Source organism: Rana temporaria, chromosome 3, assembly GCF_905171775.1.
Source record: "Rana temporaria chromosome 3, aRanTem1.1, whole genome shotgun sequence".
Classification (NCBI taxonomy): Eukaryota; Metazoa; Chordata; class Amphibia; order Anura; family Ranidae; genus Rana; species Rana temporaria.
The window spans coordinates 428,873,358-428,889,368 of record NC_053491.1 but is presented as its reverse complement, the minus strand read 5'-3'; the positions used below and the strand labels follow the sequence as shown (position 1 = coordinate 428,889,368).

The window sequence follows — 16,011 nt, the reverse complement described above, 5'->3', positions numbered from 1 at the left end:
TACACACGGTCAGAATTTCCATTCAAAAGCTCACATCGGACTTTTGCTGTCGGAATTTCCGATTGTGTGTACGGGGGCATTAGACTTCCTGGGCTGTGTCCTACGGAGGTGTTCAGTAGTAACAATGACACATTCTGGCATTCTAGAATCCTTCTGAATGCCCCTGTAGTGCTAATACTAGAGGAGGACCAGGATGGGGGTCAGGAGGGCATTTTCCCTTAAGCCAGGTCTAGCAAGATATGTTGGGCTGATTGCCCTAAGTTGACAATCTTCACCATTCCGGCATTGCTCAAAGTAGGATATGCAGTCAGTGACACACAATGGGCATTACAAAGCTACATTTTTCAACGTACGATCATAGTGCCTAGCAGTGGTCGCAGATGTCATGTGACCGAATGCGTTGAGCTGCAAAGGGAGCCGACCTTGGAAAATACATCTGTCTCTACCATGAAATAACTTGGTTGTCACCCAGACCAAAGTGTTCCCAATCCTCCCCTGTCCAATACCCAGATGTGCACTATATGCAAATGTTGTATCTAAATCAGTTCCAGCACACCATTCTGCATCCCAAAGTGGAATTTATAGAGAGCCTGCAATTACGATCTTTGGTCAAGTCAAAGTGGAAATCTATCCCAAAATTTTTTTTTCTAATAAATCTTTGAGTATAGAAGGGTTAGAACAACCGCCATATTACAAAGCAGAAAAAAAAAGGTTTTGGCTGGAGTTCCACTTTAACAGTCAAGGTGTGGCTTTTTTAGTGACTTATGTCAAACTCTATTATAATGACAGGCTAATTTTACTAGTCTATGATGAGGCATTACCAAGTTTAGAAAAACATTGGAGGAAGTGTGTTTGGGGGTGTAAGGTTTCTTACACAAAGACGCTGGTCTAATACCAGGCATTGGTCTAGCATGCCAATAGTTTTCTTCATTATATTGACACCAATACTGTCCTGTGTACTGACCCGGCAGTCACATTGGTCTGCATTGATTCTGATTCTATACTCTGCATCCCAAGAAATAGAGATAGGCAGCTGGAATAGGATCCACCTAATACTGAAATAACAGACCTGAAATATTGCAAGTGTTAATGTGTGTTAGATTCCAGTTTGCCACTGCTTACCTCCAGTAGACGTGCTGGTTAGTGTTCTGTGGATGTAAAGCTTAAACAGTGCTGATTCGCTTTTCAGGTTAGTGTTAGATGTGAAAATAAAACACTATACAGGATTTCAAGAATGTCAATACGACCCTTCGGGTCTGTTTTCCAAGCTCCCTTGCAACAGTCGAGCGCAGGTTGGCATACTTGTTAATTGGAGTGTCTACTCCTCTGGTCCCCTTTTTGGGGAGATATGGAGCAGTTAAAGCACCCATTACGTACCCTTAGGTTGCTTATTCAGCATGGAACAACCAAGCTCCTGCTGTTTTCAAGGCATCAGTCTTTCCATAGCATCAAAGGAAGATTCCAACATGGATTCCCCCCTGTGAGCTTCAGCCTCCTCTTTTCCCTATGTTATTCCTCTTCGGCGGGCTCAGGGGGTGTATCGGAAGTGGCTCCATTGGTTTCTACACCTTCTTCACTGTCAGAGCTGACAGAACTTCTCATGGGCCTTAGGAAACAGGACTTGTGGGGTGAATGAGAATAAAGCGCATCTTGCAAAGCTCCAAGAGGGCGAGTAAGAAGCTCTTCATCAGAGGAAGGAAGAGAGTCATCATCATCCCGTCCTGAAGAGGAGATGTGCAGTCCATCAAAGGCCATTGGGCCAGAATAAGGTTTGTGACCTCGAAGAAGGAGAATCTGTGGAGATTAGAGAGCCATCAAAGACACCATATAATTATTACATGAGACTTAAGCCTCGTTTACACAGGCGTACTACAACATACAGCCAATGCGAAGGCCGTGTTTACTTGCACAGGGATGCACAGGTGTTGTGTGCATCCCTGTGTAGGCAGTCCCATTCATGTCAATTGAGGCACGATGGCTGCACAGAGACAACCGCTGCTCCCAATGTGACTCCCAACACACACTGCCTGCGTTTGGAGCCATGCACTGGCATGGAGGTCTAACCGTGTAGCAGCAGCTGCGTCCTAATTTACACGAATGGGACTGCCTACATGGAGAGTCGCTATGCTGTAGTACACCCAAGTGAACAAGGTCTTAAAATGCATCAGTCAAGATAGGCAATTTTTCAGATCAAGAATACTCTAAAAGAGTGGGTGCGAACATACATATTTCCAAAAATATGTGGACACCCTCAAAATGATTAAGCTCCGGTGTTTCCAATGAAGTGTACTGTTAATGTTACAGCATGGAAAACAATTCTGGACAACTGTGCTATTCCAATTCTGTGGCAATAATTTGGGATGGGTCTTTTTCTGTTCCAGCCTGACTGTGCAGAAAGCCCGGCCTTTAACCACCCCCTCTCTTCCGCCAAACATATAGACAAAAGACGGCGGCGGGGTGGCTCTCTCGTTCTGGAATGATGTCATATGACATTGTTCCACTCTCACTGTGATTGTGCGCCGGCACGGAGATCGATAGTGTGCCGTGTCCCTATGACACGGTGCATCCCCGATCTCGGTACAGAGCAGGTGACGCATTTGATTAGCAGTGTCCAATCACAGCTGATCACATGTAAAACAAGGAAATGCCGGTTATTGGCTTTCCTCTTCTCATACTGACAGCGTGTGAGAAGAGGAGAGCTGATCAGCAGCATTTTCTCACAAGAGAAACCTGCACAGATAATCAGGGCAGAGGTCCAGCCCCCCCATGAAAAATTAAAATTCAGCAGCTACAAATACTGCAGCCGCTGACTTTTAATATATGGATACTTGCCTGTCCAGGGAGCCCGCAATGTCGGCACCCCCAGTCAATGTTCAGATCAGCTGTCGGGTGCAGCCGACACCATTTTTGGTAAGGGAACCTGGCAGTGAAGCCTTTCGGCTTCACAACCTGTTCCCAAATGCGCATAGCGTGTTGCACTAATTGTCCCGGCGGCGGAGAAAGGAGAGGGGGAGCGAACTTCGAGACCGCAGTCTCCAGAAGTGGGAAACGGTACCTGTCAAAAAAAGGTACCCCATCCTCGAAAGGTGCCAAATGTGGCACCAGAAGGGGGGAGGGTATGGATACGCGGAAGTTCCACTTTTGAGTGGAACTCCACTTAAGGAATATCTTTTCTTCTATGATAAAGTGCATGATTTAAAATACTTGCTTTCTCTTCTTGACAAGCACTGCTTTTTTTTTTTATGAATGCATTCAAGCAAGACCATCTGGCTGAAAGAACTTTGCAATCAGTACTCAAGATTTTTGTTGCTTCCCACTGACAATTACAGCCGATCTGCTTCTCATACAATGGATAAAGAAACCCACACAGAAGAATATGCTAACTGTTCATCTGCCAAATGCTTCAGTTCTATCCAGTTCCACTCTGGAGGTTTCTCAAAGTGCTCACCTCATGCCTCAGCTCATCAATTTGATCCTTCAGTTCTCGGATGTACTGTGAAGAGTCGGAGTCATTTAATTTTCCCTGGATCATCCCCTCTTCTTTCTGGAAGATAACATCAAGAGAATGTCAGAAATGAGGCTTTGGTAGGTGGGAGAAATTAGTGTGACAAGAGTGAAAAGGACCCAAAGACAGGAGATAAAATAGAAAATATTGATGACTGTCACCGTGTGCATAGCATGTGGTTGTCATAAAGGACCTTAAAGTGACTGTAAAATTTGAAAAAATAAATAAAAATAACAAACATGTTGTATTTACCCACTCTGTGCAAAAGAATTGCACATAGCAGCCCAGATCATCTTCTTTTCTGACTATATTACCAATGTTTTGGACCAGGGCGGTGCTGTGGACATAGCATATCTTGAGTTCAGCAAGGCATTTATATGGAGCCATATAATGATCTAATACAAAAGTTGTACAAGCTAGGACTTAACCCTTGGGTGGTTCAGTGAACACGCAGTTGGCTAAAGGATAGATACCAGAGTGTGGTTGTAAATGGGGTTCACTCAGAACAGAGACCTGTCACTAGCGGGGTACCACAAGGCTCTGTATGATGTCCTGTTCCATTTAATCTACCGTATTTTCCGGCGTATAAGATTAATTTTTGCATCTAAAATCATGCCCCAAAAGTCGGGGGTCGTCTTATACGCCGGGTACCTGTCTGCCAGACGGCGGCCATCCATTATTCAAAAGCCGCGCCTCCTCCTCAGGCTGTTCCGTGATAGGCGGAACACTAATTTTCCCAGCAGAGCCTCTGTTCAGTGTTCCGCCTATCACGGATGCCTTCTCATCCTCGGCCTCGGACGAGAGGACATCCGTGATAGGCGGAACACTGAATAGAGGCTCTGCTGGGAAAATTAGTGTTCCGCCTATCATGGAACAGCCTGCTGAGGAAGCGCGGTATTTGAATAATGGACGCCCGCAGCCTGAGAAACTCTGTAAACAGTAGAAGGTAGGAAGATCGTCGAGGCAGGCATACTGGCACAGTGAGGCAGGCATACTGGCACAGTGAGGCAGGCATACTGGCACAGTGAGGCAGGCATACTGGCACAGTGAGGCAGGCATACTGGCACAGTGAGGCAGGCATACTGGCACAGTGAGGCAGGCATACTGGCACAGTGAGGCAGGCATAATGGCACAGTGAGGCAGGCATAATGGCACAGTGAGGCAGGCATACTGGCACAGTGAGGCAGGCATACTGGCACAGTGAGGCAGGCATACTGGCACAGTGAGGGGTCGTCTTATACAGTGAGTATATCCCAAAACCAGCATTTTAGCTGGAAAATTAGGGGGTTGTCTTATACGCCCAGTCATCTTATACGCCGGCAAATACGGTATAGGTAAGTGATATAACTAAAAGGTTTGTTGGGTAAGGCATGTGTTTTTGCTGATGACACAAAAGGTGTGCAAAAGGGATTATATCCCTGGAGGTGTATGTAACATGAAACATGATTTGGCATTGCTGGAAGATTGGTCAAAGCAGTGGAAACTGCAGTTCAATGTTTCCAAATGTAAAATAATGCACCTAGGGAAAAAGAATCCCCTGAGAGAGTACGACATTGGGGGTACAGTGTTAGCCAGCACTACAGAGGAAAAAGATTGGGGGTACTTATTTCAGATGATTGCAAAATGAGCAAACAGTGTGACCAGGCAGTGGAGAACATGAATAGGAAGGAGGTTCGGATTCCTCTATCTAGATCTTTAGTGAGACCTCATTTAGAATACTGTGTCCAGTTCTGGAGACCTCACTTCCAAAAGATATTGATAAGAAAGAATGAGTCTAGAGAAATGGTGAAAGGTCTGGGGGATAAAACATAATCGAGAGTGATATATATGTACAGTCTGGAGGAAAGAAGGGAGAGGGGAGACCCAATTGAACCCCTTTAAAAACACCAAGAGGGCGAATAATGTTCAGGAGGGCAGTTTTTTTCAATATGAAACCAAAATCAAGAACAGAGAGACATGACCTAACTGGAAGGAAGTTCAAAACTAATCTTAGAAATTATTTTACTGAAAGGGTAGTTGATGATTGGAATAAACTACCAACAGAGGTAGTGAGACAGTCAACAATAAATGGCTTCCAACATGCTTGGGACAAAAAGAGATCTATACTTACACAATAAAGTGAACGAAACAAAAAAAACAAAAGTACAAAAAAATAAAGAAAAATTGGTTCTTTTTCTGCCATCACTTTTCTATGTTTCTTCAGGGTTCCCTCGCTCCTGGCTCCTTCTCTTCTTGGTGTGCCACCATAGGAAGCCGCTTTCTATTGTGGCACACCTGCAGGTTTGATCCCGAGCCACGCTGCCGAGTCCATAGACACAGAGCACAGCTTGGCTCTACCCCTTGCTTCCTACTCGGTTGACTGACAGCAGCGAGAGCTGTGATGGCCGCCGGGAACCGCTGATCGTTCCAAAGACAGGCAGAACGGCAGTCTGCCAACGTAAACAAGGCAGATCGCTGTTCTGTGAGGGAGGAAAATTGAGATCTTGTGTCTCTGCGGAGAAACACGGATCTCTGTTTTCCACCTGTCACAGCATCCCCCCATCCACAGTTAGAAAGCACCCCCTAGAAGCACACTTAACACTTTGATCACCCCTGATTTAACCCCATTCCCTGTAAGTGCCATTTATACAGTGACAGTGCTTTTTTTTTTTCACTTTAAGTTTTTATTTTATCAGTGACAGTTCATTTTTTAAGCACTGATCACTGTATTGGTGTCACTGGTTCCCAAAAAGTGTCAGTTAGCGTCAGATTTGTCCGCCGCAATTTCACAGTCCTGCTAAAGTCTATACTTTTGACAAGTTCTTGTACTTCTTTTAGCCGACAGGCGTCACACGATTCTGTTTGCGCGATTTTATGAATCATTGGTGGAGATATTTATCTTGGCTCTATGATCTGTTGGAAATGGGTGGAAATCGTCAGATCTAGCGACCACTTCTAGAAACGTCTCACCTGAATCTCCAGCTCAGCTATCCTCTGACGCATCTCAGCCACGGCGGCCATGCTGTCTGCTTCTCTCAGCCGTACCGCCATCACCTCTTCTTTATTCTAATAGGAAACACACAAAGTAACTTGAAATTATCTGTATTTCCACCTTTCGGACAAACAAGGCTGAGCACATAAGGACTCTGCCATAAAAAAAAAAAAAAAAAAAGCTGGTGCTGGTATGCAATTCTAGTACACCCTCCCCTCGCATTCCTATTGGCCCATTTTTGTGATGCGCAACCTCACTGCTGAATAGGAATGCAGAAAAGCAGTAAAGCCTCGTACACACGATCGGATTATCTGACAGGGATTGTGTGATTACAGGCTGTTGTCGGAAAATCCAACCGTTTGTATGCTCCATCGGACACCTGAAATTTGTGCTTAAAGTAGAACTATAATCAACACTTTTTATTTTGTATAGGGTAAGGGAGGGTTATAGCCCCTGTCAGTTTATCTTTTACCATCCCTGTCCAATTGCGGAGATTTCCCTTCACTTCAGGCCCCATAGTCAAACAGGAAGTGAGAGAAAAATTATGCAAATTGAGGGAATCCATTGCCCACCCCCAGGGCCCTCAGAACTCAGGGCGGGTTTTAAAAAAACAGGGTGTGGCCTTGACAGGAAGGGGTTGGTCATATATAAATTAGGAGGTGCAGAAGTTTAGTCAGGCCTAGGGCAGCACAAAACCTAAATAAACTACTGGCATGGTACCCCTCTTCATTTGGTCCTACAATTGGAGGATGGAAACAGGGCGCACTGGGGAACCATTCATCCGATGCGGTCATGAGTGTGAGATGCAAAACATTGTTCAGCCAGTGTAGCTCCCGAGGACATATTAGCAGTGGGTTGGGTAGATACAAGTCCTATTCTCTGCAGGCATGGCTTTGGCTTGTGATTTTAAAACAACATGTTTTTTTTTAACCACTTAAGGACCGCCTAACGCCGATATACGTCGGCAGAATGGCACCACTGGGCACAATCACGTACCTGTACGTGATTGTATAAAGCCCAGCGGTGGGTCGCAGGCGCGCTCCCGCGACCCGGTCCGAAGCTCCGGGACCGCGGGACTCGCAGACCCGATCGCCGCTGGAGTCCCACGAACGGTCTCCGGAGCTGAACGAGGATAGCCGTGTGTAAACACGGCTTCCCCGTTCTTCACTGTGGCGGTGTCATCGATTGTGTGTTCCCTAATATAGAGACACACAATTAATGACGTCAGACCTACAGCCACACCCCCCTACAGTTGTAAACACACATTAGGTGAACATAACCCCAATAGCGCCCCATGTAGTTAACTCCCAGGCCCCGTACACACGACCGAACATGTCTGCTGAAACTGGTCCGCAGACCAGTTTCAGCGGACATGTTCGGTCGTCTGTACGTCCGACCGGACAATTTTCCGGTGGATCGGACAGGTTTCCAGCGGACAAATGTTTCTTAGCATGCTAAGAAACATGTCCGCTGGAAGCCTGTCCGTTGGACATGTTCGGTCGTCTGTACAGACTCACCGGACATGTCCGATCGGCCGAAAGCCCTCGCATGCGTCAAAGTGATTCGAGGCATGCGTGGAAGCATTGACCTTCCAGGGTCGCGCACATTGCCGCGGCGACGGTGCGGCCACGTCACCGCGTATCCTGTCCGCGGGGATTTTGGTTTGATGGTGTGTACAACCATCAGACCAAAATCCGTCAGCGGACATGTCCGATGAAAACGGTCCGGCGGACCGTTTTCATCGGACAGTCCGTCCGTGTGTACGAGGCCCCAAACTGCAACTGTCATTTTCACAGTAAACAATGCATTTTAAATGCATTTTTTACTGTGAAAATGACAACGGTCCCAAAAATGTGTCAAAATTGTCCGAAGTGTCCGCCATAATGTCGCAGTCATGAAAAAAAAAAAAAAAAATCGCTGATCGCCGCCATTAGTAGTAAAAAAAAAAAAAATATTCATAAAAATGCAATAAAACTATCCCCTATTTTGTAAACACTATAAATTTTGCGCAAACCAATCGATAAACGCTTATTGCGATTTTTTTTTACCAAAAATAGGTAGAAGAATACGTATCGGCCTAAACTGAGGGGAAAAAAATAATTGTTATATGTTTTTGGGGGATATTTATTATAACAAAAAGTAAAAAATATTGCATTTTTTTCAAAATTGTCGCTCTATTTTTGTTTATAGCGCAAAAAATAAAAACCGCAGAGGTAAATCAAATACCACCAAAAGAAAACTCTTTGTGGGGAAAAAAGGACGCCAATTTTGTTTGGGAGCCACGTCGCACGACCGCGTAATTGTCAGTTAAAGCGACACAGTGTCGAATCGCAAAAAGGGGCCTGGTCCTTTACCTGCATTTTGGTCCGGGTCTTAAGTGGTTAAAGAGTACTGCATACATCTCTATGCACGTGGTTTGCCAACATCTTGAACAGAGTTCTGGGTATATTGTGCCTCACCTTACACTCCGTCACTGCATGTTTCCTCTTATCTTCATTTATTTTGGTCTGCAGGGTCTTGTTCTGTGTTGCCTCGCTTTGCAACCGCTCTCTGAGCTCCTTACACTCCTTCTCCAGCCGGGATAGCTGTTTGTCATGCATCGCCTCCTGAAAAGGACACAGACTGTCAGCCAATGGAATCGCTCCATCAGACCCAAACGCAAGAACTGCTTCACACTAGTTACATCAGTGGGAAGGATTTCATCCTTACAGAGTTCAGGCAGAATAAAACACTATAAAACAGGCTGTTTATCTTTATGGAATTTTTACAAGGAATTTGGGAATTTTTACCAATTCTGAAGTTTGCTGCTTGTTGGAGAAATGATGCTACAAAGGTCATCGCAGTACCTCTGGTAACAACCAGTCCGCGTTAGCATGACTTATTTTAGGAAAGAAGAATTCCAGGCATAGTATATTTTGACATAGTTATATAGGTACAGCGTGGACCAATGTATCTCTGTATATAACATACGTAGCCGATGCCCCTGAAAATCGCTGAAGGAGACATCGCTACTTCAGTGATCTCCACATTCTTCCGGGTCCTGTGCAGAGCGGATTTCCTGCTGCATCCCCTGGACACCATTTAGAGAATGTTTGCACCTCCTGAATGAATGCAAAGCGTTCTATAAGTGGACAAGGTGGAGAGGCGGGGCAGTGACATTACACATTCTCCACCATTTCCAACCACAGAACGCTTTGCATTCATTCAGAGGATGCAAAAAAAATTCTGAATGGCGCTTGTGCCGATTGGTCAACCTCCTGTATTTACAAAGCATCAGGAGGGCCAATCAGCAGGGGACCCAGAAGCAAGTAGAGGTGTCTACTTCAGCAATGTCAAGCCTCAAGGGGGATTGGTCAGGTATGGTGTGTGTATATAGTTACACTGGTCCAATGTAACCATGTAAAATATACCATACCTGGAACTCATCTGTAACATTTATGCCTAGCCCAGCGGTCCCCAACCATTTTGGAACCAGGGTCCGGTTTCATGGCAGCCAGGGACCCGGGGAGGGGTTGGTTGATGGGTTGGGGATAGTATATTCACGGAGTCTGTCCTCAGCCCACCTTCACACCACAACCCCCCTTTAAAGCACAATCCCCCCCTTTATATCAGTGTCCTCATTCCCCTTTACAGTGCAGTCCCCTTTACAGTAAGGTAACGTGGGACTGCTCTGTAAAGGGGGCACTGTGATGTAAAGGGGTCACTGTAATGATTACAGTGTCTCTTTACAGTGCAGTCCCCTTTATATTACAGTGCCCCTAGCAATCACAGCCTCCTTCCCCTTTCCTCTCCAACATCACACATTGCTAATCTTTGCGTCCCCTGCACGGGACTCCTGCCTTTGGCAGGGCAGTGGCTGTGATCAGTCTGTGTGTCCTCCATTCACCCTGCCCTGCTGAAAGGATGACATCATCGGCCGGGCGGGCGGAAGAGCCAGGAAAGGACACACAGGCATGGCCGCACAGTAGGAGGTGAGCAACAACCGCGGTCTGTGACAGCCCTGTGCGGACCACGGTCGCCACTCACCTCCTGCTGTGTAGCCCAGTCATCAACAGGCGGCGGATCGGCACCAGTCTGGGGTATGGGGACCCCTGGCCTAGCCCGTAGCTCCGCTATGGAAGTAAGACCTTTAAACTGCACAATAGCTTTTAGTAACTTTTCAAACGAACGGTCATATGCAGATTTGTATGACAATTCTCAGTACATTCAATGACTTAATGAATGTCATTTGAAAGTACCGGTAATTCAACTGTTAGTAAGTGTGGCAAATTAATTTCTAACAGTAAGTTCTGTTAGAAATGAGTTTGCCTTACTTACTGTTAGAATTTAGTTTGTTAATTCAAACGGCCAGAGAGCATGAAGACCGGGTGAAGATGGAAGTGCCGACATCGGTGACCGAGCACCGCCAGAGGATGTAGTTTTAGGGCAAGTCCGTCATAATGTGCTAGTGGGCGGTGCATACTGGCACATTATGGCTTAGACCACCCAGGGGCCCCTTTTTCTCTAGAACTATGCTACTGCTTTAAAGCGGAGTTCCACCCGATTTTTAATGTTTCTAATACTAAAAAACAATACCGAAATGGATATTTAAGTTTAATAAATATGTACATTACCTGAGTTCTTCGTTTGCCTTCCGGTCTGGAGCCTTCGGGTTTTCCTCGGGTTATTCTTATTTCCTGTCCCGCGCTGTGTCTTCTGGGAGCTTGTTTCATAGCTCCCTTGTTGTCCTATTTTGGCCTAGACGAAACATCGCGTGATTTCGGGGGCCATTGCTATGGCAACACAGACGCTGACGCCCATGGTCCGCGCTGCGTGTGCGCGAGATCGAGCGGTGGATGCTGGGAACACAGCATCACCGCAACCAGGAAGTCCCTGCCCGTATCTAATGCCCACACTACAAATGGCAATGGAAGGAATATAAGTTTTTCTTCAGCACACAAAGGGAGCGGAGCGGACGTTAGAGCGGAGAGAAGTAAGTTAATTTAAGCCCTGCAATTAGCTATGTAACTAGACTAAAAAAAAAAAAAAAAAAACTTAATTGCATGGGAGATCCACTTTAAATCAAATCTTCTCTGGGCCCTTTCTATCCAGGCATAGTTATAGTGCACCAATCCAGTTGACTTCTTTTGCTGGAGATCTGGGACCCATTTTCTGTCCCAGCATTACTGTGCCCTTTCCACCTAAGCCAGAACTATAAAGATGTGCTTTGATGAGTTTGGTGCGGAGAAACTCAAGTGTCCTGCTCTCGAGAGCCCTGACCTCAACCCCACTAAACACCTTTGGGGGGAATTGAAGTTCTTATTGGGAACCAAGGTCTTCTCATCTAACAAGTAGCTGATCTCAGAATTGTTTTTGCTGAATAGCCACACTTTACAGATAAAAAAATAAATAAAAAATAAGAAATTGGGCGCAACTCCATATTACTATCCACTGCTTTGGAATGAAACGTCCAACACGCTCAAACCTACAAACTTCTGCCTATATAGTCTAGGAGTATGTGTAAGCAACCTGTTTTATCCTTACCACTTATACACTTATCCAAGCTGTAGATCAGTTTTAAACCTGCATGCTTATGTAAACAAAGTTCATGTATTGTAATTTGGCTTCAATGCTTTTACTTAGCAGCAGTTTATTACAAAATCAATCCTATTTGACTTGTCCATGTAATTCTGTCTGAACCCTGAATGAATGAAATATACTACACATAGTTCAATACGGCAGACGACCACTGACGGGAAGTGCGAGGTCACCTGACTTTCCAGAATGAGTACCCTCTGGCGAAGTTCGCGGGTTTCGCTCTGAGCCTGGACTTCTCGTAACCGAGAAGACATGACTTCATCCTGCAGGTCTCCAGTGGCGCTCTTACGAGGCGAGTCTTTCCAAATGCCACCTCCCCGTGAAGACAGGGCCTACATGAAGACGGGAAAGAGATTAAAATAGATAAAATAATTAATAAAGAATGTTTCCAGGTTCCTTGCAGCCAAGGAGTCTCTTGAAACTTGTATCGACTTTTTCCTTTATTCAGCAGAGAACATTTTATTTTGTACGCAAAAGTTATAGCTTCCACGAAATAGGGGATAGTTTTATGGCATTTTTATTATTATTTTTTTTAATAGTAATGGCGGCGATCAGCGATTTTTATTGTGACTTATGGCAGACACATTGGACACTTTTGATGCCATTTTGGGACCATTGTCATTGATAAAGCGATCAGTGCTATAAAAATGCACCGGTTACTGTAAAAAGGACACTGGCAGTGAAGGGGTTAACCAGTAGGGGGCGCTGAAGGGGTTTAGTGTGTCCTAGAGAGTGCTTCTAACTGTAGAGGGGATGGGCTATGTATGACACGACACGGATCACAGCTGTGATCAGTGTCCTGTCACTAGGAAGAATGGCGAAATGCTTGTATACACCAGCATTTCCCCGTTCTTTCTCTCCGTGAGACGATCGTGGGTACCCCCGTGAACATCGGACCCGCAGTCGGACTCACAGAGCTCACATCGCGCCCACAATGCTGCATCTTAAAGGGGATGTACGTCCATCTGCCCAGCCGTGCAATTGTGCCGACGTATATAGTTGTACGCTGGTCCTTAAGCGGTTACAATAAATGGACAGCATACAAAAAAGAAAACAGCCAAAGTCATATGATTGGCTCTCCTCCAATCATGGAGCTCTCTCTGCTGCCTTAAGTAGAGAGAACTCTGTGGGGCACCACAGGCTACATACAAAGGTCTGCATTTTATGAAAATCGGCAGTAAAATAAAGATCGTGATGTATAAATAAAAGGCAGATAGCAAAATCCTCTCTCCATTAAAAATGACCCCCTAGTTCTATTTAAGTAGGATGATAGTGGAGGGTTCTGTGCACTGGAATATACAATAACAGAGAACTTACCTGCCAACGGTCTGTCAGTTCAGTCACTTGTTGCTGTCCCTCACGCATGACCTGTAGAGCATGAGCCTCTCTTCTCCGCAGAATCTGGACCTCGTCCTGGAGCATCGCAACATTGTTCTCATCTGGGAGAGCGCTGTTCCGCTGCAGAAAAGTAAACTTTTCTATTAATGTTAAAAGGTCAGGCAGAAATGAAATGAAACATTCTTACACTAGTCAGATACTAGTTACTTATCTGCATTTAAGACAAAAAAAAAAGATAGAGGGCCATATTCTCAAACAAGTTACACCGGCGTATATGGAGATGCGCGGCGTAAGTGTAAAGATGCGCCGTCCTATCTATGCGCCGTAGTCACAGAACCAGATCCGCCAGAAATCAGGCTACTCCTGTCCGTCTTAACTAGTTTAAGTTTACGCAGCGTAGGCGTATATTTCAGCTGATGGCATCCTAGGCTGCCATAGAATTAGTATTCAAATATGCAAATGATGTAGATGCGCTGATTCCCGAACCTACGCGCGATCGGCTTAGGCTACGCGCTGTGCGCGCAAGACGATTGTCCGGCTGAAAGTTACCCCTTATAAAGCTTGGTTAACTTTGCGCCAGACCTGAGTAAGTTAGCTTGAAAAAAGCAAATACAGCAGCACCATCCCGGACGAGCTGAGCAACCAAATTTTGCGGACAACACATTCGTATGCCAACATGCCAGGGGCAGGCGTGGTCTTAGCACTGCTAGTGTGTGAGGAGGAAGAGGCACTTAGAAGGAGGAGGGCACGGAGGAGGGCACGTGAGAGGATCTACCCACAGCGCATTAGCCTCTTTGGCATGGCTGATGTGGATGTGTTTCACCGTTATAGATTCAGCCCTGATGCCATACTTGAAATTACCAGAGCCCTGAAGAATGACATCAGCAGCCCAACACAACGATCCCATGCAGTGCAGCCACTGGTGAAGGTCCTGGCAACATTGCATTTTCTTGCCACAGGCTCTTTTCAAAGAACCAGTGGAGACGTGGTTGGGATATCCCAAACCAGCATGAGTAGATGCGTGCACCAAGTTGTCCCCGCAATACTCCGACGCATGTCGCACCACATAATCAGACCCACCCAGGAGGAAATGCGGCTGAAGGCAATGACAGATTTCTTCCTAATTGATGGTTTCCCACGCACTGTGGGTGCAATTGATTGTACCCATGTGGCAATACAGCCCCCCCACGAGACCGAGCACATATACCGCAACAGAAAACATTGGCATTCTATCAATGTCCAAGTGATCGTGGATGCACATGGCCTCATATGGCACGTCCGTGCAAAACACCCCGGATCCAGCCATGACAGCTTTATATTCAGGCAAAGTGACATCCCAAGACAATTTGAGCAGAATGTGTATGGGGACAGTTGGCTGGTTGGTGAGTGACATGGGTGTCAGGTATGACTGTCCCCCCCCATGATGCAGACATCACGAGGGGCACATGCATGACTAACATCCTCCTGTCTTTTCCCTTCCAGGTGACTCTGCATATGCCCTGGGACCTCATCTCATGACTCCATTCCGCAATCCGCAAACACCAGGAGAGAGAAGATATAACGAAGCACACGCACGCACCTGTGGAGTGGTTGAGCGAACATTTGGCCTCCTTAAGTCACGATTTCGATGCCTGGATAAGACTGGGGGTACCCTGCTGTATTCCCCCAACTTCGTGTGCCAAATCATCGCTGCATGTTGCGTGCTGCATAACTTCGCAGTGAGAAAGGGCCTGCAGATTGACCTACGTGAGGACCTGACCCCCCAACCACCATGTCCCCCCCTAACCGAGGCTACCCCGTCTGCTGATGGTACAGCAGTCAGGAGATGTCTCGTGGAGCGAATCTTTGAACGTTAAACACAAACATTAAACATGGCACACAGAAAATGCACGCATGCACACCACTGTGGTCCCTAACACACACCCCACATGCACAGAACATTGGATTAGACCGAAGTACACCGCACGGTACTAAGGAGCAGCAACGCCGCGTCAAGGCCCCAATGATGTTGCTGTCCATTCATACGTCATTCATACGGACCTGGGGAGAACTTATCACCAGCGCCCGAGGGTGACACCCCTTACTGGCAGGAATGTCACCACCCCACATTCACACTGTACTCTGCAACACTGCCTGTGTGCAGCACCCAAACTAAAAAAAAAAAGCTCTTAACCAGAGCAAATAATAAAATAAGCTCTTAACCAGAGCAAATAATAAAATAAGCTCTTAACAAGAGCAAATAATAAACTAAGCTCTTAACCAGAGCAAATGAACAATAAATAATCACTTGCCCCGGCGCGGGCTACGCCTGGTGCCCAGGTTCCTGGCCCTCACTTGCCTGGGGGGAGCTGGGGCATCAGGTGGAGGAACATCTCCAGGTGGAGGAACATTCCCAGGTGCCTCCCTGCCTGCCTGTCTGCCCTCCAAAGCTAGTGCTATGCGGGTGAGCAATGACTCCTGGGTAGCTGTCTGGGCCTGAACAGCCCTTCGCAGGCACCTGACCTCCCCCACAAGTTCGGCAGTTGTAGTCTGCAGCTCACCCAGGCTGGTGATTGTGGCTGCGCAGTTTCCAGCCACATCTTGCAGAGCATCTGGTACTGCTCCCGAGGAGGCCAAGCTG

General features: G+C 46.3%; 1 protein-coding gene across 2 annotated transcripts in view; it reads right to left on the bottom strand.

Moving 5' to 3' along the window:
• The window catches only part of EVI5L (ecotropic viral integration site 5 like), a 90,812-nt gene continuing 74,801 nt past the window's right edge, over positions 1-16,011 (bottom strand). For both annotated transcript variants that reach the window (XM_040346306.1, XM_040346307.1), the window contains 6 exons: positions 13,371-13,511; positions 12,227-12,385; positions 8,936-9,082; positions 6,455-6,550; positions 3,449-3,544; positions 1-1,794 (listed from right to left, as the gene is read on the bottom strand). In XM_040346306.1, coding sequence (XP_040202240.1) covers positions 1,510-1,794; positions 3,449-3,544; positions 6,455-6,550; positions 8,936-9,082; positions 12,227-12,385; positions 13,371-13,511 — 924 coding nt within the window. In that variant the 3' untranslated portion in view covers positions 1-1,509. The remainder of the gene's footprint in view (positions 1,795-3,448; positions 3,545-6,454; positions 6,551-8,935; positions 9,083-12,226; positions 12,386-13,370; positions 13,512-16,011) is intronic.